Source organism: Sinohyriopsis cumingii, unplaced genomic scaffold, assembly GCF_028554795.1.
Source record: "Sinohyriopsis cumingii isolate HCF-2022 unplaced genomic scaffold, ASM2855479v2 utg000695l, whole genome shotgun sequence".
Classification (NCBI taxonomy): Eukaryota; Metazoa; Mollusca; class Bivalvia; order Unionida; family Unionidae; genus Sinohyriopsis; species Sinohyriopsis cumingii.
Genome location: NW_028315924.1, coordinates 4881345 through 4907792, shown reverse-complemented (window position 1 = coordinate 4907792; position 26448 = coordinate 4881345). Strand labels below are relative to the sequence as shown.

Here is a 26448-nt window from a genome sequence, read left to right as displayed (position 1 = left end):
ACAATGGTATCTGCTCTGATATCACTTTTGCATTCACTTTCTGGTTGGATTACACGCTGGCATGTACAGTGTCTCAAAGTTAACACAGATGATGTGCAGTACTTGCATCTGAATGGACAGACTGTGGAAAGATATATTTTTCTTTCGCTCTGGCATAATCACACATGGTGGCTTTTTTTTTACTACAATATCATGGCATTCTTCAATGTGCACATCCAGGAAATCAGTCCAGTTGAATACATGCAGGCATCATGGGCAGATGTGCTTCTTATCACTGTAATCATGACAAAAACCATATTGCTTGCGTCCTTTATCTGAACATGGTGCCTTTTCTCTCCTTCAGTCAACAGCAGTAAATCTAATTTACTGATGTGGACAGGGTAGCAACTATAATCCCATCTGAAACACTGTGATCTGAAATCAGTCATTTTTACTAGGAAGACAGTTCAAGCCAAGTCCAGCTCACCCTAATGTGGCTTGTAGCAGCTGAAATAAAATGGGTACTTTTCGTTTCCCATCTGATAGAGGGCTGACTGGACTGCCCATTCAAAACAGTGACTGTCTTCCTTACATACTTTTATGACCACTCAAGGAGGAATGCACCTTGGTATTTTCAATATGAAGACCTAGCCACATGCACTAGAAAAAGTACCAACCAAACCCTTCCAGCATATATTTTTCTATCATCTCACAAATTAATGTATTGCCCATTCTATTTCTCCTGCATTCATCACCATGGCAGCACAGCTTCTAAAGTAGCATTTACTGATATTGTCTCTCATATCAGCAATGCTTTTTCAAGTTTAGCTTTAACCACCATTGTAAACGTCAATCAACCAAATTTATCTACATATCTCCTTGCTATTTCGTGGACAGTTGGCACCGTAGCATCCAGAAATGCTACAGGGTCTACCCTGAGATAATGCCCATTTTGGATGGCAGCAGTGGAATTGCCCACCAATGATGTTATACAGCACTTCAAACTGTTGAGGAATATTTATACACTGCTCCACATTCCACTCAACTATCAAGTCAACTAATTCATCAAGGAACTGGTAGTCCCACTACTGCTGCTCTTCCAGCTTACTTTGCCCTGGCACTTGTATCAGTAATTCTGGTTTCTTTTGCTTCAACATTGGCACCAGCCAATCTAGCTGCCATTGCCTTAGAGCTGGTAATGACTGTTCTGTCAACCTTTGCCTTGACACTTGCAGCAGCCTTTACCCCATTCTGTAGCAGCCACATTAACCTCTTCACACTTGCAGCAGCCTTTACCCCATTCTGTAGTAGCCACATTAACCTCTTCACACTTGCAGCAGCCTTTACCCCATTCTGTTGCAGCCACATTAACCTCATATTTTCATCGTGTTGTATATACTGTATATATTGTACAAAACAAATAGAAGGCCTTAAGGTAGATTAGTTCTGTAACTAATTGAGTTACCTTCTCTAAATAAAGTCTGCATTATTATTATTAATATTATTATTATTATTATTATTATTATTATCACACTTGCAGCAGCTTTACCCCATTTTGTAGCAGCCACATTAACCTCTTCAATGCCCTGCTAATCTTTAATACAAGTATGAATACAATTTTGTTGTAAAATCTTTGACATCTATCTTTCATTATGGTTGTTTTCACTGTAGGGAGTGCAATATTACTGAATTTCATATGATACTTAACAAAGTATATTGTGCTAATTGCAACAGAAATAAGGAAATTCTTTACATTCTGATAACATAGTACTGAGAATTTATTGTTATTTAAAATAAGATTAATTGTTTTAAATTGAAACAGACCCATTAGAATTTTCTTAAGTTTATGTTCCATTTTAAGTAGAGGATTCCATAATATGCAGCAGAAAGATTTTGCATAAAATCATTACATCATGTGAGAGAAATGCAAACTTAACAGCCATCATTGGAGAGAGAGAGAGAGAGAGAGAGAGATGAAAAATCAATCCCATGTCTTCCACTAAATTCATTTTACCTGCAAAGCAGTATACCAAAATATAGAAATTTCAGTATCTCTCTCTCTCTCTTTTTGTCTTTCTCCATAAACCTCAAAAGAGCATTCTTTCTCTGGTCATACACAGTAAACCACATCCACTCCATGGTGGTCATCCTCAATGACTCAACAAAAAAGCATGGTGGGCTGAGCAATTCTCTGCATGCCACCTCAGCAGCTCAATCAGGACACCCAGAGAGACGGGAGGGTTTTCTCGTAATCCTCTCTATTCTTTCCCCACACACACTATGATGTGTTTAGTTCCAAAAATACATGTGAGCTGTACTGTACCATGAAAGAAATACTATTCCTGTACACATCATTTACAGATAAATGACTCCTATGAATGCTTAAGTACTAGCAAATACTCCTCCAATTATGATTGTCATTTAGTGGTAGTAAATTTAAATTTAATTTGTGTACTGACACCATCACCAAAGTATACATTAAAAGTCTGAACTATCTCACCAAGTACTAATGGAATTACTTTTATTGAAAAAATAAAATATTCTTCTCTTATAAATAATATAATTTTGATTCTGTTTTTCTATTATATTATATTGAGAGGCTAATTGGGTAAATCTTGTAATATGCATTCTTTACCAACTTTTGGTATATAAGGATGACTTTCATTATTTACCATTGATATACTGTGACAATGTTCAAGTTTATAAAACTGAAAATAAACTGGATTTACTTGTGTGAATAGCATAATAGTCTGCATAATCTATACCATATATACTTGATGGTATCTCAAAGAAATCATCTAAGTGAAATTTTGACTGAAATAAGCAAATCAAGTGACAATTAGATTGACTGACACCTAAACTGAGTGACATTTACTTTGAGTGAAGCATACATAAACCTTGAGAGGTTTTCAAGAAGAAATTGTTTAAATGTTTTTTTTTTCTTCTTGTAATATTAGTACTTCCAGCACATCTGAAAATCCCAGAGGCCGTGACGTTTCGGCTACATCTCCTATGTAGTATGATAATATACAGAAGGTGAAAGATATAATTATAAGAAGTCCTTTCTCTGAGCATACACACTGAATACTTTACCCTTTTGTACCTAAAATCATAAAAATCTTTAAGTTTGTATTAAAAATATTTATAAATAATACAACAAACTGTATAACTTACACCTGACATCCACATTGACCTCAGTAGACACTGCTTTAGTCTCCTGACCACTAATGAATCCCTCACATCTGATTTTCTTATTTGAGTTGTTCCTCATTAGTACAAGTGTAATCTCACTTTTCAGAACATACAGTCCATCTCCATCTGCTATTTTGATGTTGGTAATATTATCTGTCATATTTGCATTGTCTAGCAACCACCTGATAATTGGTACAGGCCTTGATGGACTACTGTTGCACTTCAGTGTTTGGGGGTATCCTTCATTAAACACCATATTTCCATCTGTTGAACCTTCCAGAGTGATGCTGGACACTTGAACTGAGAAGATAGTAAAACAAGATCACTGTAAATGATAAAAAACACATACCTGTGATATTTGAGACAGAAATGTTTGCAGCATATTCTCTAAGCTACAGTTGGATTTTGTAACATTTTAAATGCATCTGGTATTAGCACCAGAATTTTATGATGAAACACATGCATCTTTTATTTCAGGTATGCACACGTCATGTGAAGTCATTTCACAGTCAAAAGCCAATTTCAAATACTGATTCTTCAACAAACCATGGAGGGCATTTATCTCAAGGACATATTCTTTCAAATTAAAAGTTGTACATGTTTAAAATGCCTTACATGTAGTTTACCAAGTCTTTAAAGTGTTTACTAGTTGCTGTTAAAATGCATCCAAACAGCAGCCAAGTGGTCCTGACACCTTATCTTTATACGGGTTCAAGCCTCAGCTTGACTAACATGCATTTATGAGAAAGCTTGTCAGTACCATCCTGTGGATTTGTAGTTCTTTCAACGGTTTTCCTGGGTTATTTTTCAACCAAATAAATTGGCCACTAAATTAAACCTAACATGTGTGGGAAAATGTCATTAAACCCACAGAAAAAAATTATAATCAATACACATTTGGCAGTCAACAAGACCAACATGTGAGATGCAAATGTGAGTGACCATCAACCATAAATTCAATATCCATTCTTGGCAACAAAATTTATAAGCTGATCTAAAACCTACACAATATGATTGATGTAAATGATAATGGACTGTTCTGTGAATTTGATGTATAGCAACATATAGCATCATAATTATATCTTTAAAAATGCACAATGCTAAGGTCGGTTAGTAGGCACCACTTATCACTGTGTTTCACACATGCGAACAGGAGATTTTTTCCTCCCAAGATTATGGGTGTCTCCCATCTCTCCAGTTTCTCATTGAAATCTCTCATGTATACTATACTATTATTGACAAATTAAATTTTTTCCATTATGTTTCCCATCTTACTTCCAGCGTAATATAGTTATGGTAATATTGCCAGTGATAAATTACAGGGAATATTACCATCATTATTAATGAGTGGTAATAGTGATAATAATTATGTCATAATATACGAGTTTCTGCTTCATGTGGAGAAACTTAATCACAACAAAAACATTACACACAGACAGTACCAATCTTGAGGAGTTTGGCAGGCGGTCAGCAATATAACTCAACACACAGGCAGGAAACAATTTAAACTTCTTGGTTGAATCAACAGAGTTGAATTAACACTCCCACATTCCAATGGAGAAATTGAGAGGACATGTTCCATTCTGAGGAAAATTCAGGCCAAACCAGAGGAAACCTGGATCCAAAAACAGTACATCATCCCCTAAGTGTTAAAATCAACAATGATGAGGACTGCCACCAATATAATCCTGGCAATGATCTCCTAAGAAATAAAAAAAATGCAATAGATACATACAAGGAGAGTATGAATGGCAACAGGTATCATGAAAGGACAGATTTGACAAGATGTGCATATTAACATTGAGGATATACACCTGTTAACCCCCAAATCCAGCCCTACTAAAAAGTCAAAAATGCATCTCTTCAAACTCAAATGGACAAGGGCCAATAATTCCTCCCATTAACTCCCCTTGCCACCACCCAATGTCACTAGTTTTCAAGCTGAGTGATATACTTATAAGGATGCTCAGAGAGAGAGAGAAGAGGGAGAGGTTGGAAGAGTTTCCATGAAATGTGACTCTGGTTCTAAAGATGACGCTGATAACTACCTACCAATCTTAATACTAACAAACTTATCAAAATTTATTGAAAAACATGTTCATGACTCATCATTCATGTCATATTTAACCAAACAATTGCTGTTACACCATAATCAATCAGGCTTTAGACAGAAACATTCATGTGAGACTGCCTTGGTCTCCCTAACTGACAAATGGCTTCAAGCACTTGACCAAGGTAGAATAATAGGATCTGTATTAAATTTTGTAGATTTCAGGAAAGCTTTTGACATGGTGGATCATGAAATCCTTTTGAAGAAACTGAAAACCTACCAGTGTGATGAAGGAACAATTAGATGGTTTACTTCTTACTTAAGTGAGAGAACACAACATGTTTACATAATGTTCTGTCTGAACCTGAAACCGTTAGATATGGAGTACCACAAGGCTCAATTCTAGGTCCATTACTATTTATTTTATTTATTAATGACCTATCACTTTTACTAAGGGACTCAATATCATCTACAGATCTCTGTGCAGATAACACAACATTGTCAGACATCCAAACACAAAGCATGAACTCAAAATTTTTTTTACAGAATGCCCAAGACAAACTGGAAAACTGGTGCACAAGCAATGGCATGGTGGTAAATACTGGTAAAACTATAATATTACTTATCTCAACACGGCAAAAAAGGACAAATCTTGATAGCGATGAACTATGTCTGACATGGAAAGATACAATTTTGCAAATGGTCTGTCATGATAGACTACTTGGTGTTCTGGTAGATAATAACCTATCATGGACTGAACATATCAAACATATCAGTAAAAATGTCAATTCAAGTTTGTGGCTTCTCAGTAGGATAAGAAATTTTCTCCCCGAAAGGCACAGAAAAATATTTTATAACAGTTACATACAACCCTACATTGACTACTGTAATACAGTATGAGGTAATTCAAATGATAAAACAGCAAAGCTGGCACATCTTCAAACAAGAGCATTAGGGCTAATATCAATCCAGAAAGAAAGCAAGGAAAATTTAGCTGGTAAGTTAAAAATATTACTTATTAAAGACCGAATCTGTTTGAGAAAAGCCAAATTAATGTACATGATATCCCATAATAGTGCTCCTGAATAGTTACAATCACTATTCCAATATAGGCTACCTGGTAATACTCCCCACCTGTGATCCATGTCTACCAAACAGTATAAGATTCCCAAACCAAATAAGGAGTTATTTAAAAAAAAGTTTCCAATACTCTGGAACTCTGCTCTGGAATAGTATTCCAGTTAATATTAGAAACGCCCACTCTATTTCCTTCTTCCAAACCCAATATATCCAGTGGCTTCAGAGATGAAGCTAAAATAAAGAAATTCCTTTGTATGAGGGCCTCAAGGTAGATTAGTTTTTAGCTAATTGTGTTACACACTTTAAATAAGGTCATTATTATTATTATTATTGTTACTAAGTATTATCTGAGAAACATAATTTGATTACAATTTGCTTTATACTTCAAGTACATTCCTGGATTACATTGGTTAGTTAAGAGAATATGCCATATGAGGAGAGAATGTTGAGCAATGCTACCTACACCCATCAGTATCCTTCTAGGGAAGAAAGATTGGATTCCCTATGTAAATGATAACCTGCTTTCCTACTTAAAGCAAGACTGCATATGGTCAAATGAACAAAGACTATTCCATGAGGTCTAAGAAAATCATTACTGAAATCTTTTCATCAAAAAATTCACTGGCAAATCCAGTGGACCTAAAACAAAAATATTTTTATCAGTACTCTATTATCAAAATGTACAGAAGTTCCTTATTTCTAGTGGTCATTGTCACTGTTTCCATGACTTATTTCTCTGTGCTTCAAGTAGTGCTTGAGGACATTGTTAAAACCTACCCTCTCAAATAAAGTGGAAAAGCAAAGCCAGAAAGTTTAATAAAATTCAACAAATAAATTATTTCCCTAGAACATTTGAAAGGAATTTATGGAATTAATCCTAAAAGTTCTATCAAGTCCAAAAGTATCAAGTGTTCTAAATTAATTTCATTGCAGAATTAATTCCATTACAGAATATATTAATGGGACAATAGCCTTGGATAAGCTGATGTGCCAACATGTCAGATGTATCACAATGAGATAACCAGAATATCACTGAATGAATTCAAAATAATCCCAAAATAAGGATTTAGTCAAAATGTCAATGAGCACTTCACAAATCCAGTGAATAATTTGTAAATAAGTGATTCATCTCAAATTATACTTGAAGATAACAAGGAATGACTTTTGAGCTGAACTCAATGTAGGAATGAAGAATTTAGTTTACTTCAGGACCTCAAATAAAAACCTAAGACACAATAATATGTCCAGGGCCCCGAGTGGCTGAGTGGTCTAAAGCGCTCTCCGTTACGGATTACTGCCATCTCACCTCTGTCTGCGTAGGTTTGAGTCTCGGATTCGGCCAATGTGGGTATGTGAGAAAGCTTGCCAGTAGCTTCTCGAGGGTCGGTGGTTCTTTCCGGGGTTTTCCCGGGTTCTTCCTCCACCATTAATACTGGCCGCCATGCATAGCCTATCGTGTGCTGAAAAATGGCAATAAGCCCTACAACAACAACAACAATAATATGCCCATGATGCAGGTTATTTTCCAATCAAATTCCTAGCATAGACCTTGGACTTGAATATCAGTAAACAACTTTTTATAACTACAAACAAGACAAAAGCATGCAAAAGGCCATGTCAACATGTTTACATTATCTTAAAGTATAATATATAATCATCGACAAAAGTTAGCTATGTAATATATTGTTTACAAATGACCCTTTCAATCTACTATCATGGAGAAAAGTTAAATACAATATGTATATATGTATATATATATATGTATATATATATATATATATATATATATATATATATATATATATATATATATATATCAACAGATCCCCTAATAAAGATTAACACACTAAAGCTTTCTTTTACATATTAGTCAAACACACATGTAATTAAAACAACACAGCAATGTCTTATGAATGATGCAAAATATATACAAAATAAAGCAATATAGTACTTATATCCACAGCAAAGTGCATCTGCAATTAGATTATCTTTCCCTTGATGAACCTGACATCAATGTTGTATTCCTGCAACATCAAAACCCTACCTCAACAATCTGATATTTGGTTCTTATTTTGTTAACGATTGTAAGGGGTTTGTGAGCACTCAATACAATAAGCAGAGAAGGAGTTGAACTAATATACACTTCAAAGTGTTGCAAAGCCAATACTAAAGCAAAAACTTCTCAGATGTGGACAAATTTCTCTGAAGCTCGTTTTAGATAAATAGCACAATGGATGATCCACACCATTTCTGCCTTCTTGAATCAGTATTATGCCAACCTCTGCATCACTTGCATCAACAGACATTTTAAATGATTGACTGAAACCTGGAGCTGAAGTTAACCACTCCAGTGGCCTAGTGGTTAAAGCATCCGCCTCAGATGTGGGAAGTCGTAGGTTCAATCCCCGGCCGAGTCATACCAAAGACTTACAAAAAATGGTACAATAGCTGCCTTGCTTGGTGCTCAGCATTAAGAGGTTAGTGTTAGGACTGGTTGGCCTGGTGTCAGGATAATGTGACTGGGTGGGACATCATGCAAAATGTCTGCAGCATGATGCCCCAGTGCTAGACATCGCTATAAACTGCCACACTGCAGACATCATAGCAATATGACTGAAAAATTGTTAAAGCTATGTTAAAAAGGTTTAAATCACATAAACTGTAGCTGAAAGAACTGGTGAACCTTGAATTTCTCACTCAACAAAATGGTCAGGGGTTCAACAATTATGGAAAAAGTTTTGCAAACTTCTTGATAATATCCAGCCATACCCAAATCATGTATCAGTTTCTTTCTACTGTCAGTGAACTCAGATATATCCTTAACTTTTTACAGATTTAACTTGACAGTGTCCCATAATAAAAAAATGAAACACAAGGAAGGCAAAACTCCTTGTTACCAAAATTGTCAGATCTGCATCACCAAGTTGATCAAAGAATTTTCAAATGGTTTTGATGTCATCTTTCCTGGCATTATTATAGATGATGACCTTTTGAATGCAAGCATTTCAATAAATTATCTAGACTAGATTTCATGTTCATTAACTTAGCAATGTTGATGGAGAATTTTTCATACCAAACAGCTTCACTTTACATTGATAAATTCCATCTGGAGTTGAAAAGGCCAAATTTAATTTTGTTCTTTCCATGAGTTGAAATTGCCAGAGTCCTTTCAAAAGGTCAAACTTGGTGACTTCTTGGCATTTACAATTTGATCAATGCAGTCATCGGATCTTGGCAACAGCAACAAATCTGCCTTGGTAACACTGTTTGCCTTTCTAGTCAGGATACACATGGAATGTATCATATGCTTTTGGTACAAGAATATCCTGCTTGAAAGGATTCATCTCACACAGGTGTGGAATCTGCAACTTCAAAATCATGATAGGTTTTATTTTCTTCATGTTGGAAAACCTTGAAACAAGCACTCATATTTACTCACCTTTCTTGTGGCTGTAGATGTAAAAATTATGGTTAAGACTGTTTAATATTTCTAAAGATTGATTAAATCAAAGTTATTATTACATTCCATAATTTACATTCTCACTGTGTGGGACAAGTATAACTAAATTGACTGAATGATTAGCAGGGCTATCCCTATTAACATACTCCTTAACATATTCAAATGGTAAAGTTGTTTCTGTTTCTTCCTTCCTGAGTGTCAATGATATAATTTAAGTCATTTACTTTCTTTACAAGTGTATAGTGACCATGACATGTATGTAAGATAGCCAGAACTCTATCATCAGGTTATAAATCAGGGATTTAAATCTCAACAGGATCAAATTTCTGATCCAAATATGGCTTGTTAATTACAAATGGATTAACCACAACCTTATCTCCAGCTAGGTCATTGCCAAGTAATAAATGAATACCCTAAAAGCGTAAAAGAGTCACTGTTCTGGCAGTCACTGGTCATGATACTAATTCTAATGACAAATTGGCAAAGTGATGACAATGCACTCTACTTTCTGAATAAGAACACTTTCACTAGAAAAAAGTTTTTTAAACAAAAGCAAATTACCTGACAATAAAAGACTCCTGTGTCCCTTAATATTTTAATAGGGATAGGCTTGGCAGAAAATCACCAATCAGTGATATAGAACCTGTATACATGAATGGTTCATAATTTTCCACAATAAAATCAGACTGAGGATTGTTTATCCCAACCAATGTATTGCTTTTAATACAAGACCATAACCCTGACTTCTTTGAAACAGAGCATTTGGAATAGCAATATCTTTATTCCATGCTTATTTTTTTTAAATTGTAGCAATTTTAATTACTATATCAATCAGAATTAATTTAGCAAACAGAATTAATGTAGCAATCAGAAATGACATGCCTTTTCTTATTACAATAAGTGCACAAAAGAAGAGATATCAAAATCTCGAGTCTTACATATATGCCAACCATGACAGAGGTGTAAGCATAATTTTTGCTAATTAAAGTTGCAAAGAAGTGTAACCTGAGCATAAAAGTGTAATCCATGTAATATTAGCACTAATATAAGTACCCAGCTTTGGTGATGTTACGAAATCATAGCTAATACATTGTACACCATAATTACAGTACATTGTATGAGAAATGTACATTTACATTGACCTGGATCTGCAGATCAACTTTGTAAAAAAATGTGCAAAATCCATAATTAGAGTACACTGTATGAGAAATGTACATTTACACTGACCTACATCTGCAGGTCAACTTTGCAAAAAATGTGCAAAATCCATGTGGATTAGAACTAGGAAAAAAACCAACACAAAATGTAATGAAAAATTATTTGTATTCAACACTCAATTGTACTCATCTACATGTCTAACTTTTGCCAAATGGTCAAGAAGTCAACCAATTCTGCAATGGGCATGATGAAGTGCTCAATCCAAGTCCTGTATGGCATCACTCTCATATTCTTCTTTACAAATCTTTAAGGCAATGTTTATTTGTCCTTTTTCTTTCAGACAATTCTGAATTTTAAAAAGACCCATCTGCTCCAAGAATTTTTGTCCACAAGTCCAACGGTAAAAGCCCATTTCATCTTATATCTGGCACCATTTTCTTTAAAATTACAGACTAGTCTGCTAGGTAACTTAACTATGAATATAATGAATCTGCAAGACAAACTTTCATATTAAAGAAACCCATCTGTTTTGGGGGAAATAGGTAAAATACAGTTGTTAAAACTTGAAAATTAGGAAAGTATACATAGAGCCAGGATGGGCAAATTAGCTTTTACATTATTCTTATGCAGCAGAGTTAAAAAGATGAAACAACTTTTTATTGCTTTATTTTTATTTTTTAATTACCGAAAAAGCATAATCAATATACATGTGAGTGCAAGACATAATTTGCTGAGAAAAGCGTAATCTTTGGCAATGTACTGTCTTATCAGATGTTTACTCCTAACTGTTGTGCCAAACTGAGACTTGGAAGCACTCGTATAAAACTGCATTTAATTTTTGAAACTAAAAATTGCAGAGAGTAAAACTTATTACAGACAGGTGAAATATTTGTGATGTAATGAATAAATATCTTCTGTACAAGTGTCATTTTCTAAAGTTTCCACCTTTTCCTCATCAAGGTAGGTCTTTATGTCACCAGGGATGCAATTCTTAAACTATTCAATTAATGTAAGCTGTCTGAGGTTATCATAACCTTGATCAACCTTCTTGACTGTGCAACTCTTATCAAATAGTTGTTCTTTATCTAGCAAATTTAACATTGGTTTGTCTAATTTCATTTCTACAAATACTAAACCTTTGATAATATGCCTCAGTTACCAACTCATAACTCTTCAAGATACATTCTTTAACCACATCATAATTGACACTTTGTTGTAATGACAATGAAGTGAAAATTTCACAAGCTTCACCAATAAGGTTCACCTTTTAATATTAAGTCCAACGCTCTCTTCCACATTTAAAATTTTCAGCAATTTTCTAAAAAATGGGAAAGTATTAATCTACTTCATTTTCCTTAAAATCTAATATTTCTGGTAACATCGAAACCTGAACTTGTGCAACAGTAGGGGGGAGTGTGCTTTGCCTGCCAGCTCTAATTATTTTAATTACCTCCCTCCCTCCCTAGCTTCTCGTAGGTTGGTGGTTCTTTCCTGGGTGTTCCCAGTTTCTTCCTCCACCAATAATACTGGCCGCCATGTATAGCCTATCTTGTGCTGAAAAATGGTGTTAAACCCTATAACAACTACAACAACAAAAACAAAAACTCTGTCTCTATCTCTCTGCATCTGATTCTCCCTCTCCTTTTCTTGAGTTTGTGTTTCCTTCTATTCTCTCTCTTTGCATCTACAATTGCATCTCTTCTATCTGCACCTGCATTTCTCTGTTCTCTCTGTATTGGCATTATTTCCTTCTGAAGCTTTCTCAACTTCAATTCCATCGGGATTTAGTTACAATAATTCCTTTCATTTCCTATCAAAACCTGATACAACAAAATTATTTTCTATAAAACAGTGAACCAAAATATTCCATATCCCCTGCTTTATTAATTCATAAAGAAGTATTAACTTCAAAAAGATCATAATGACTTGCAAGTTCTTCAAAGATTCTAACCCTTTCTGGGTGGGATTTACAACAAACTTCTACACACTAGGTGACCTTGTGAAAGCTTGTTGCTTTAACTAAAGATTTCCCAATATAATAAATTAAAATTTTTACAAGGAAAAATGAATATTCTGAAACAAGTTAATATAAGTTTCAAAAGTACTTTAATTTCATTGAAATATTCAAAAGAAGTTCAGATAACAGAAGAGTGTTCCCAATTTGTTACAACTCACTGTCTTAAACTAAGTAACAGAAACAACAAAACCTACAACTTTAAAAAAATTCAACAAATAATTTATTTCCTTAGAAAACAAAGTGAACATTTAAATGCAAATTACAATATTGTGAATTAAATCCTAAATAGTCCTAAAAGTTCCATCACATGTCCAAAAGTATAGTGTCTTGAATTAATTCCAGAATTGAGTGTGTTGATGGGCCAATAGTCTTGGATGAGCTGATGTGCAAACACTCTTCATGTATCACAATGAAATAATCAAGAATGTTCCTGAATGAATTCACAATAATCAGTGATTTAGTTAAAGCAGTGATTTAGTCAAAAATGTCAATGAACACTTTGTAACTTGAATGCATCATATTTAAATAAATGAGCCTGTCAAATTATATCTGAACACAACAATGACATTTTTAGCAGGAAAGCAGAATTTTGTTTACTGCAGCAAAGCCTGTTATAAAAACCTAAGACAATAAGATGACTAGGATGTGGATAATTTTCACATCAAATGTATAAAAAAGTTCTCTTATAGGACATTCTAAGGCTAGGACTTGAACTCCGATATTAACAAACAACTTATTTATAACTTATAAACAAGACAAAATGCAGGTACGCCTTGTAGAACCTTCTAAAGTCAAAAGGCTATGTCAATATGTTTACATTATCTTAAAGTAAAAACTACAATCATGGACAAAACTTAGCCATGTAATCTGCTGTTTACAAATAATGACCCTAATGCTCCACAATAATGGAAAAATGTTAAATGCACAAAATAGATATACAAAACAGCAAGGACAGGATCTTTGATTGCCACTGCTCTCACTCACTGTATCAATATGAAGACCATCCAAGTGCCCATGATGGTGACTGGTCCTTGGCTACTATGCCTGGCTGATATCGTAAGGATCACCAAACCATCTCATCCCAACTAAGATAGTTAAGGTCAGCTGAAAAAGCTAGTCACTCAACCTGCATGTTAAGGCTAAAACTATCAAGATGCAGGTTAGTATGATCAAAGTTTCAGCAAGATATGGACTAATGGCTGTAATATTTTTTAAACCTGAGCAATAAGATCCAGATGAGATTCCAGTCTGAAACAGGGTGAGGGATTTTTGGTCTATTCAAATAAAAATTCACTAGTAGGTCTGACATGTCTTTAACATTACTGATATCTCTTTGATCTGGTGCCTGAATGTTTTAGACATCAGGAAGTGGTATCCTGTTATGGTAATTGGTACCAACCTTTCCTTTTCAAAAAGCCAGAGAAAAAAGTTAGCTAGTTGAGAGACTGAGTCAAACAATAGGACTTTATTACTGACTCGACTCTAATCCCTTTCCCTATAAGCATTCATAGTGGAGGGCCATTTTCATCTAAATATTCCACAACTAAAGGTCTAATTTGTTTCTCTTGCAAGGCTGTCTTAACAAGCCGTGAAAGAGAAGACGGCCCAGACAGGGGTGTAATACTTGCGACCATGGTTGTTTAAAAGTGATTCGCTTTGACCTAATATTTTTGGATAGATCTACTGCCAGACTGAGTACGTCACTCACCCAAGACTTGCCCCTTTGGATGTGGGCAATTAAAATTATTTTTCATTTCTGACACTAATTCTCTGTATTATTTACTGGGGAGTAGGCCAAGGCCAATAACAGCTGTCACCTGGTCAACAGTGCATCAACTGCCCAAGCTTTGGGGTCTGGAGTCCATGAAACAAAGGTGGCCCATCTGTGTTTCCTCCTTGTTGCAAAAGCATCTGAAACACTTGAAATAAACTTGGTCCATCAGATGCCCCCAATTCAATAGATAAAGGGACCATTCTGTATGGATAACCTGACCATTTATGGGAAGTACGTTGGACTGAACACTGAGTCTGCATGGAATCTGTCTGATTAGTATGTTGATCTTAAGTTGGCAGCACTGATGAAGAAACTATCAAACCAGCACACTTAGGTCAGGCAATTTGGTGAGTAGGCTAGTCACCACTATGGAGATGTCAGACATAATTATATCTACTTCTTGCTGAGTCTGTCCTTCTAGAATTGAAAACATTTAAAATAGCTTTCATATCGAGGCTGTTGACCATATTCAAAGCCCAACAACTGAGCTCCCCAAAAGTATGAATGGCATCTGTGCATACTGTCACTAATCTGACACAGGCATATCCCATGAGCCAACTATGGTTGCACCACTGACAGAGGAATGATCATAACTCATTTGTGGTATTGACATATTGATTGAGTGAACTGGAAACAGGTATCATTGAGCCAACAAAATCATTTATTATGGGTTCATATAAAGGCACAGCTACTAACAACTGAGTGCAAAAATACCGACTGCTTATGATAAAAATACTGATTTAAAAACTTAATGTATATATAACTATTTACAATATCTACAAACATCAGTAACTTAATTCTTAAATGTCAAACATGCATGTGTTAACACTCTTACACCTTCTGAACGGGTACCCTGTTCCATTCAGGTGCCCATTCAAGAGTGCAGCATACTCTCAGACACAATCTGTTTATAGCTGCCTTTTCCACACCTTGTTTTTTTTATCTCAATCATTATTGATTCCAATGCACCATCTTTAACTGATGATCTGAATTCTGTGTGACCTTTTTTAATGAACTGTTTTCATTCTAGCACACAAGTAATCCTTTGTGATTTTACTATCTGGAAAAAGTGTGCAAAATAAATCACCAGCAACACTAGTAACTGAAAGAGGAAGGTTCATTTTATATCAAGGTCCTCTCTGGTAATTATAAATGTTGTATGTTTCAGGCTGAGATATTGATGATGAAGCAGCAAGCTGATGCTTATTAGCTCTTTCATGCTGTTTTATGTCATGTGTGCCTCCATTCCCAATAGTGAAATAAAAATTATACAATTTGAAAAATGCAAAGTTTTCTCCACTACTAGATGGTTTCACTAATCTAAACATAACAGCATAATTGTCCTTCCAGTTCTGTTTTCTTTTCTTTGCTGGAGAAAATTCTCAATCTTCTGCTTTCCTTTTCAACATGACTAGAACTTGAATATTATGAAGATCAGATACAGTGATAGAGGCAACTTCTTTGCACAATCTAATATGGAGGTTGAAGACTGGCACAGTACCCTCGATTCTGAATGAACCAATCATATGTTAGAACTCTATATCCCTATATACATTTCTCTCAGAATGGAACCAGGTACACATTCTAAACAGAAAATTGCATGGGAATTATTGTTTTTTTTCAAACTAAAAAAAAATGGATTTTCAACAAGAAAAATGTACACCCGTATTCATGTCAAAAATACAGGACAAATATGGGAAAAACTGGACACTTGGCAGCTATGGAAAGGCAGCCCTGCAGAATCAAATCCTAATCTAATGGCACATAGAGAGGAACAGCAGGGTTGTGATAAATGAAATCTGAAGCCCCTCTGAAAGGCATTGATCACCCATTCATTTTGCGTCAAAGTTGATCCAGTGTGATCAAAATCGCAGGAGTCTTGTGCACCCACCCCTACTGCCAAGTAGACTGTCAGTGGGTGGTAAGAGTGTCAAGTCAGCAGCAGGAGACAGGAGGCAATAAGGTGGAGAAACTTGGTTTAAATCCTCCCCTGTCAGGGTGCCTCCTAGACTGGTTTGTCTGTTGTCTGCTGGCATAAGACTGAGACCCCTACGATGCATGGAATGTAAAAGATCTCTTTGCTTGGCTTGCCTATCTTCTGTATGATGTTAAAGGGATGGTTGGCTTCTAAAATGAGTATACAGGTCCAGCAGCAAGTTCAATGGGTAATTGTTGACCTCCAAATTTCTTTAAATCTGCCCCCAAACAGCAACTGTGAGCCAGATAAAGTCCTCCTTAACACCAGAGGTTTTTTTGTTTGTTTTTTTTTTTAATTTCATGGAGTGAACATACGTATTATGACATATAACTTATGATTAGCAGAGTACTATGACTGCATAGTCGTAAAATTAGTAACAGAAAAGAGCAAAAACCAACAAGTTTTGTAAAATTCAACATATAATTTATTTCCCTAGAATAAAAAGTGAAACTTATTTAAGAAATTACAGTAATGCAAACAGACCATAAAGTTGCATCACGAATCCTAATTAATAAATTTCTAATTAATTCCAGTTGTATTCCAGATAAGATCCAATTGCTGAACTTGCTGAGTGCCTGTAGTCTCAAATGTACTAATGTAACAGTGGCCTGATGTGTGATGATGTGGCAACAATACCAACATTCTTTTGATTAATCACAATAATATAATCCAAAATATCCTTGTTTGTATTCACCATAATTCCAAATTATCTTTTCTGTCCAAAAATATTATTGAGCACATTATAATTCCAGAGCATAATATTTTAAATTAACAACTCTAGGTCAAATCAAATACTGAACACAACAATAAGAATGGTTTTTGTTTCAGATGTTATTGCAGGAATAAATATTGTATTTTTCCCCAACAGACCAGATCATAAAACCCTCTATCAGAACTAGGTCACAATTACCATTTTCTAATATATAAAAAAAATAGTACTCAATGGAAAATTTTATTCTAGAAGACTGTTACAAAAATATTTATAAAAAAGGAACAATGTAAACAAAATGCACTGGACTCAGACCAAAATAATGATTTTAATGTTTAACCAACACTCTTATAAAATTGTTAGCTATGTATTAACTGTTTGCCAAAATAAAATCAGTGTCTTTAGTCAGAAACACAGCAAACATGATTTTAGACAAGGTCAAGTACAAAATACAGTTATCCATCGTATATAATAAATTAAGAAAAAATAACAAACAAAACAAATTACACATAACACCTCCCCTCATAGAGAATGAAAGATTTATACTATAAAGCTTTCTTTTTAAATAACAGTCAAATATACAAGTGATTAAAAACTGCACAGGATCAAGTCTTATAAATGACACATAATATATATGATTGTTATGCATATTTAATTTGCATTGTTTGTTAAGTTCTTTTTGTTCATTTTATGATATGGATAAATTATATTTTGGACTTCACCTTGTCCAAAGTCAAGTTAATTTTTTACCTGACCTGAATCATTAATTTTGGTTTGTAAACATGTTTATCTCAATCTAAGTCCTCAACATTGGAAATTCCCCATCTAATTCCAGGTCTATCTGCTGTTTGCCACATTTTATATTATACTTTTAGTAACAGACCTTCTAAACCTAAGAATTTATCTTGTAAACATTTAATTTGAAATTTTTATTAGGTAATAGTTTGTTTTTATAAATGTTAATGGCAAAGTAGAGGACTATATAATCTTGTTTATTGGAAAAAGTATTTATTCATGCTGTAATATCTGAGCAGAATCTGTTGTATTATTGTTGTGATCAGTATTTCATTTTGACTGGATTTATTTATTTAAATTATTTATTCACTGGAAATACAATCTGCTTTTAAAAATACCATTCATAGAAATAATGACTTGAATTTATAGTGAAATTTCAAATAAGGATATATTCTTCGATTCTACTATTGTGATCCAACAAAATACTGTTAGCACATCACCATGACACAGGCTACCATAGACACATCAACTTTTCCAGCATTGGATTTATTTTAGACTACCATTAATGTTTATTTCAGAACATTAATTATAAAGACTTGTGTTAGTAATTCTAAGATAATTTGGGATCTAAATTGCAATATCATATTATTTTTAAATACATTTTTTCTGTACTTTGAATTCTAGGGAAATATATTATTTGTTATAAAGCTTGTTGCTTTTCGCTCTTTTTTAATTAATTTTTACAAGAATATAGGGTTGTAATGTGCAGCAATATAATAGTTACATACACCAAAAGTGCATCTGTTATTAGATTGTCTTTTTCCTTGATGTGCCTGATGTCAATATTGTATTCCTGTAGATATAAACTCAACCTTAATAATCTTTTGATTTTTATTTTTCATCGTGTCGATGAAAGTAAGGGGTTGTAATAATTGAATAAAATAATTGGAGGAGCTTAACTAATATACACTGCAAAATATTCCTTCTTGATTTGGGAATAATTTATTAGGTGCTCATTTAATTTCTTAGAAAAACTGCACACTGACTGATCTACGCCATTTTTGTGTTCTTAGATTAATACTGCACAAACCCTGTCACCAATTGTGTCAAGACGTTTAAAATGACTAAAATTTGGAGCTGAAGGAACTGGTGTACTCTTAAGTATCGACTTTAACATGTCAAAAAGCTCCTGTCATTTTCCAGACCAATGAAACTTGATTTTCTTGCTCTTTACTGATAGGTACAGGGAATTAGAAATAGCCTTGACATTAGCATCTATCAGTTTAACTTCTCCATCTCCAACGATATGTCCTAGAAATGTAACACAAGCATGGAGAAAGTCACTTTTGGATAAATTGTCAAATTTGCATGACTGGGTCTATCATACAAATATCTGAATCTGCTTCAAAGGAACTTTCCAGGTGTCAATGCAGATGACATCGTTGATGTTATCATCATAATTATCTAGACCGGAAGTAATCACGTTACTTAAATGTTGAAAAGAACAAGGCAAACCTTGCATCCCAAAAATCATCACTTTACAATGATAAGGTCCATCTGGAGTTACAAATACTAGAATTTCTTTTGCCCTTTCCACCAATGGAATTTGACAAAATCCTTTCAAAAGGTCAAATTTGGTGACATTTTGCATTTCCAATTTTATCAATGCAGTAATCGATTTTAGGTAATGAATATGAATTGGTCACACTGTTCACTTTACTACAGTCTGTGCACATGTGAAAAGTATTATTTGGTTTCAGCACTAAAAAGAATGTTGAACACCAGTCACTTTTATTTGGTTCAATGAAATCATTCTCCAACAAATGCTTAATTTCTTTTTTTCAAACATTCCTGTTTGGAAGAGTTCATCCTGCATGATGTTGTTTCACATGTATGGAATCTATTATTTCAATGTCATTGTAGATATTACTTGTTCATGTTGGAACATCTAGAAATAATTTCTCATATTAAAGTAATAGCTCTTTTAGTTCACTCTTTTCTTGTGGCTGTAGATGTGAAAGCTTCTGGTCCTGATTATTCAATATTTTTGAATTCTGAGATTGGTTACATCAAAGTCACCACAGTCTGATTGCATTCCCTTGCTTAAAACTTCACTGTGTGGGACAGGTACAACTAAATTGATTGTATGATTAACCTGGCCATCTCTATCAACATACTTCTTAACATATTCCAGTGCCGTCCAACCTGCGGCCCATGGGCTGATTTTGAATGGCCTGCCAGAGCTCAAGCAATTTTTTGTGCATTTATGAATTTAAAAAAAGTTTATGCCCTACTTTCATAGTATATCTTCTTAACCAGGTAAACAACTGTGAATAATTTTTATAGTCATTGCTTTTAAGTTTTCTGCTGTGGCCCTTGGCTTCAAGAAAAAAAATTCAGTGGCCCATGGTGTCAAAAAGGTTGCACAACACTGCTATAGATGCTAAGGTCAAGGCTATCTCTGAGTTCCCTGTGCCTGTTAGTAAAAAGCAACTGAGGCAATTTTTAGGAATGCCTAGATACCATCAGAAATTTTGTTCCAATTTTCCCATAATTGTTGAACCCTTGACAAATTTATTGAGCAAGAAAACCAAGTTTCATTGAACTGAAAAATGTCAGAAGGCTTTTGAGAAGTTAAAAGCCATACTTAAAACAGTGCACCAGTTCATACAGCTCCTAATTTCAGCCAATCATGTATGCTGTCTGTTGATGCAAGTGATGCTGGGGTTGGAGCTGTATTGATTCAAGAAGATAAAAATGGTGTTGATCATCCAGCATGCTATATTTCTAAGAAATTAAATAATCACCATAGAAATTATTCTACCATCGAGAAGGAATGTTTGCCTTTAATACTGGCTTTATAACATTTTGATGTTTACATTATTTCAGCTCGTTCTCCATTTATTGTTTAGTGATCACAACCCCCTTACTTTCATCAGCACGATGAAAAATAAAAATTTTGAGATTATTAAGATAGAGTTTGTTCTGACAGGAATATAATACTGACATCAGGCACATCAAGGGAAAAGACAATCTAATAGCAGATGCATTTTCCCATGTAAAGAATCATTATTTCATGTATATTTTTTATTGATAAGATATCTTCTTATGTTATTTTTTATAAGCCACATCTATTATTGACTTATGGTAAAAAGAAAGCTTTATTATATAAATCTCTCTTTTTCTTTTATGGGGGAAGTGTTATGTATATTTGATTTAATTTAATTGTTAGTGGTGCAGTACTAGCATGTTGGATTATCATTCTCGAGGTCTTGTGTTCTAATCCCACGACTGACAAATTTGTCGATGGAGGGTGATAATCACAACTTTTCATTAACAGATTGGGGGGGGGGGGGGCAGCACCCCATGCTTGAACTTCAACAGAAAAAAGTACACCTTCCCACCATGTTACCACGTGATGGATACTCTTTTGCACTCTCCTGGAGTTGACTAGGGGGGAGGGTGTGCAGAAATCTGCTGAATGTAGATAAAGCCCATGTCCTTAGAATTAAGATTGTATATAATGCTGTAAATATTCTATTATGTGTACTGTGCAGTCCTTAATACAGTGCTGCCCAATCTGCAGCCCATGGGCTGATTTTAAATGGCCTGCCAGAGCTCGAGCAATTTCTTTTGCATTTATGTAAAAAAATAGTCAATGGCCTACTTTCATAGTATATCTTCTTAACCAGGTATACAAGTGTGAATAATTTGTATAGTCATTGCTTTAAAGTTTTTTGCTCCGGTCCCTCGGCTTCAAGAAAAAAAATTCAGTGGCTCATGGTAACAAAACGGTTGGACATATTCATATGGTAAAGTTATTTTTTTTTATCACAAACTCTCTTTTCAACTGTATAATAGTATTTGGCCTGAAGAGAATTTTGAGGTAAGGGCTAGAAAGCCAGTACTCTATCATGAGAATGAAAACTCCTTTCCTTTGTGTATTTGTTATACCTTAATTTCACTTCTGAGTGGAGTGCAGATTAATTCTTGCAACTTAAAACAAAAAAACTTTGACAACTTATACTTGTAATTAAAATTTCTTTATTTGAAACTACTCTCTCTTCTATCTATTTGATTGGTCCATGGAGAGTGTGTCCAAACCAAATTCAAAGGGACTAAATCCTAAAAATAGAACTGATTCCCTAACAGCAAACAAAGTAAATGAACACCTTCATCCCAATCTTTTCCAGTATCAAAAAAATATCACCCATCATATTTTTCAAAGTTTAATGAAATCTTTCTAAAGCCCCCTGATCTTCAGGGTGATAAGCACAAGACTTAAAATGCTGGATGTCTAATTTATGTATAGCTTCATGGAAAATTCCAGACACAAAATTTGACCCCTCATCCAATTGAACAGATTTGGGAAGGTAAAAATTTAGTAAAACATTATATCAAAAACAGGGACTGACATATCTACCATTTTTCTGGAAAATGGTTTGTCAAATGCTGAAATAAGGTGCAGATGAGCCTTGGGTATCTTCTGATTGGATTTTCCTACCACTGGGCAAGTATGACAAGATATACAGTATGCATAAACATCACTTCTAATTTTTGGCCAATAAAAATGACTCAGGATTTTGTAGCAGGTCATATGGATGCCTAAATGACCAGTCAAGGTCGTTTCATGGGATGGACTAATAATTTCCTGTCTGTACAACTAAGGAACAACAATCTGATAATTCAGTGACCACTTGTGACCAGCAGGTACCTCAGGTGGTCCCCATTTTCTCATCAGAACCCCATCTTTACCAAAATAGCAAACAGCTATTTCTGTGGCTTTAGTTTGCAATTGGCACTCTGAAAGAAACAGGAGATTGACGACAAGTGATTCCCATTTTTCACCATGATTAGAATAAAGAGAATGAGCAGTTAAAGAGTATCACTGTGGTCAATAACTTTTAATTTTCTGTACCAGGAGCAAAAGTGATCTCATCAAAGGCCTGGACAATAAATGTGTAAGTTAAAGGAGTAATTTCCTGATCAACATCATTCTCAAGAGCTTTATTCAGCATATCTATAGTAACTGCACAAGTTGGGTATAAATCAGGGATTTTTTGGTGTCCAATACAATTATAATAAATAATAATAATGACCTTATTTAAAGAGGGTAACACAATTAGCTAAAAACTAATCTACCCTGAGGCCCTCATACAAAGGAATTTATTTATTTAAGCTGCATCTCTGAAGCCACTGAATATATTGGGTTTGGAAGAAGGAAATAGAGTGGGCATTTCTAATCTCAGCTGGAATACTATTCCAGAGCAGAGTTCCAGAGTATTGGAAACTTTTTTTAAATAACTCCTTATTTGGTTTGGGAATTTTATACTGTTTGGTAGACATGGATCGCAGGTGGGGAGTATTACCAGGTAGCCTATACTGGAATAGTGATTGTAAATATTCAGGAGCACTATTCTGAGATATCCTGTACATTAATTTGGCTTTTCTCAAACAGATTCGGTCTTTAATAGGTAATATTTTTAACCTACCAGCTAAACTTTCCTTGCTTTCTTTCTGGATTGATATTAGCCCAAATGCTCTTTTTTGAAGATGTGCCAGCTTTGCTATGTTTTTATCATTTGAATTACCCCATACTGTACTACAGTAGTCCAAATAGGGTTGTATGTAACTGTTATAAAATAGTTTCCTGTGCCTTTCAGGGAGAAAATGTCTTATCCTACTGAGAAGCCATAAACTTGAATTGACTTTTTTACTGGTATGTTTGATATGTTCAGTCCATGATAGGTTATTATCTACCAGAACACCAAGTAGCCTATCATGACAGACTATTTGCAGATTTGTATCCTTCCATGTCAGACATAGTTCATCACTATCAAGATTTGTCCTTCTTTGCCGTGTTGAGATAAGTAATATTTTAGTTTTACCAGTATTTACCACCATGCCATTACATGTGCACCAGTTTTCCAGTTTGTTTAGTGCATTCTGTAAAGAAATTTCGAGCTCATGCTTTGTGTTTTGGATGTCTGACAATGTTGTGTCATCTGCATAGAGATCTGTAGATGATATTGAGTCTCTTAGTAAAAGTGGTAGGTCATTAATAAATAAAATGAATAGTAGTGGACCTAGAATTGAGCCTTGTGGTACTCCATATCTAATTGTTTCAGGTTCAGACGGAACATTATTTATGTAAACATGTTGTGTTCTCTCATTTAAGTATGAAGTAAACCATCTAATTGTTCTTTCATCACACTGGTAGATTTTCAGTTTCTTCAAAAGGATTTCATGATCCACCATGTCAAAAGCTTTCCTGAAATCTACAAATACAGTTCCTATTATTCTACCTTGGTCAAGTGCTTGAAGCCATTTATCAGTTAGGGAGATCAAGGCAGTCTCACAGGAATGGTTCTGTCTAAAGCCTGATTGATTAGGGTGTAACAGCAAGTGTTTGGTTAAATATGACATGAATGAGTCATGGACATGTTTTTCAATCAATTTTGACAAGTTTGGTAGTATTGAAATTGGTCGGTAGTTATCAGCATCATCCTTAGAACCAGATTTGTGAATAGGAGTTACTTTTGCAGTTTTCCATATTTTGGGGACAGATGAGGTTGCAATACTTAAATTAATTATGAATGTTATGCTATCTACAATAGCAAAGGCAGAAGATTTAATTGACTTTCTGATCTGACAAGGCTTGTCAATTACAAGTGGATTAACCACAACCTTATATCCAGCTAGATCACTGCCTAGAAATAAATGAATACCCTCATGAGTAAATACAACACAGTTCCAACTGTCACTGAGACTAAGTCTGATGATATGTTTACACAATGGAGAGGAAAATTAATAAGCTGCAATTTATTCCTGAATAATAACACTTTCATTAGAAGAAACTTTGAGAAAAAGGCAAAGTATTGATAATAAAACACTCTGTCTCTTTAAATTTTAATAGAGATAGTGTTGGCTGAATCATTAATAATTGAGATCTGGAAGTGTTCATATGAGACTGAAATGGCTTTCTACCAATAAGCTGCAGAGTGAAAGACTTACTCATAGCTGCCAACCCGCCAGGCTTACAATTAGTGAAAACAGAGATAAAAATTAGTGAATTTTGACATGAATTAGTGAAGCAATCTTCAAATCCAGAAATATTTGTCGGAACAAATGTTTAGCATGGTCTACAGCTGATAAAGGTAGATTGTGTTCAACGAGAAAACTCACAAACAATGCTTCAGCACTGGTAGCAGCGGAGAGGTGTGCTCTGATTGTGGTACTCTAAGTATGATCTGAGCAGCTGTGTTTTGAACATTTTGTAGTTTTTGGAGTAGATATTGAGATGAACCATACAGAAATGAGTTACAATAGTCCAGTCTTGAAAGTAATAATGAATACACAAGTGTTTTAGTGGCATCAACTGAAAGATATTTGCAAATGGAGCTGATGCATCTCAGCTCAAGATATGCAGCCTTGCATATGTTCATGACATCTTGGTGCAATGTGACAGTACTGTCCAGAGTAATACCTAGGTTTCGTACTGATTATGTGAATTTAATGTTGGTGTTGCTGATATTTATTGTTTGAGGTAGAAGATGCGAATGAGAAAGTCTTTGTATTGTAATCAGAATGGCCTCCATCATATCTCTGCGTATGTATGTATGTATGTATGTATGTATATGTATGTATGTATGTATGTATGTATGTATGTATGTATGCATGTATACCTCTAACAAACAAACTGAGTTTGTTGGAGTCAACTTTCAGATCTGGGTCAATGTTGTATGCCTGACAGTAGATCATTTCATTGTGGTCTGTGTTACTGGGAGCAAAGGTCTGATTGGTTCCACTGCCTATTGACCGAGATCCTATATACCAGCCTATAGTAGGGGCAGGTCGACTGGTTCCTGTCACACAGGTCAAGGTAACTTGTTCTCCAGAAGTGACAGTCAGGGTGGATGTGATGTTCTGGTTGTTTTGCTGTAAAAATGCCTCTGTAACTCTGACTGAAATGATTACATGAAAAATAACAGGTTTGAATTCATGTAGTTTAGAAGGTTAAAAATGTATTACACTTTCAAGCTGATTTGTTTAAAACCTCAATAATTTAGTGGTAATAGTCAATATTTTATCAACAAAAAACAAATCTCAATAGAAACAAAAGAGGAACTTGGACAACTGACCAACACAGTTTATGATTAGTACCATCACTGAAATTTAAAACATTCATAGCTAGGCCTTACTGAATCTTAAGGATGGGGTCAATAAAAGCTAAATTGAGATAAAACTGCAGATTTTCTCATGTTAGTTGCTAGTTTTGTAAATGCTGTTAAGAAAACCTGCTTTTAAAAAATGATA

General features: G+C 34.6%; 1 protein-coding gene across 1 annotated transcript in view; it reads right to left on the bottom strand.

Annotated features, from left to right (window-relative positions):
* The window catches only part of LOC149773307 (neural cell adhesion molecule 1-like), a 69696-nt gene that overhangs the window by 42549 nt on the left and 699 nt on the right, over positions 1–26448 (bottom strand). Inside the window, exons 2-4 of the mRNA XM_089946470.1 lie at positions 25818–26096; positions 24786–24842; positions 3154–3471 (exon numbers count right to left, since the gene is read on the bottom strand). Of these exons, the coding sequence (XP_089802596.1) occupies positions 3154–3471; positions 24786–24842; positions 25818–26096 (654 nt within the window). The remainder of the gene's footprint in view (positions 1–3153; positions 3472–24785; positions 24843–25817; positions 26097–26448) is intronic.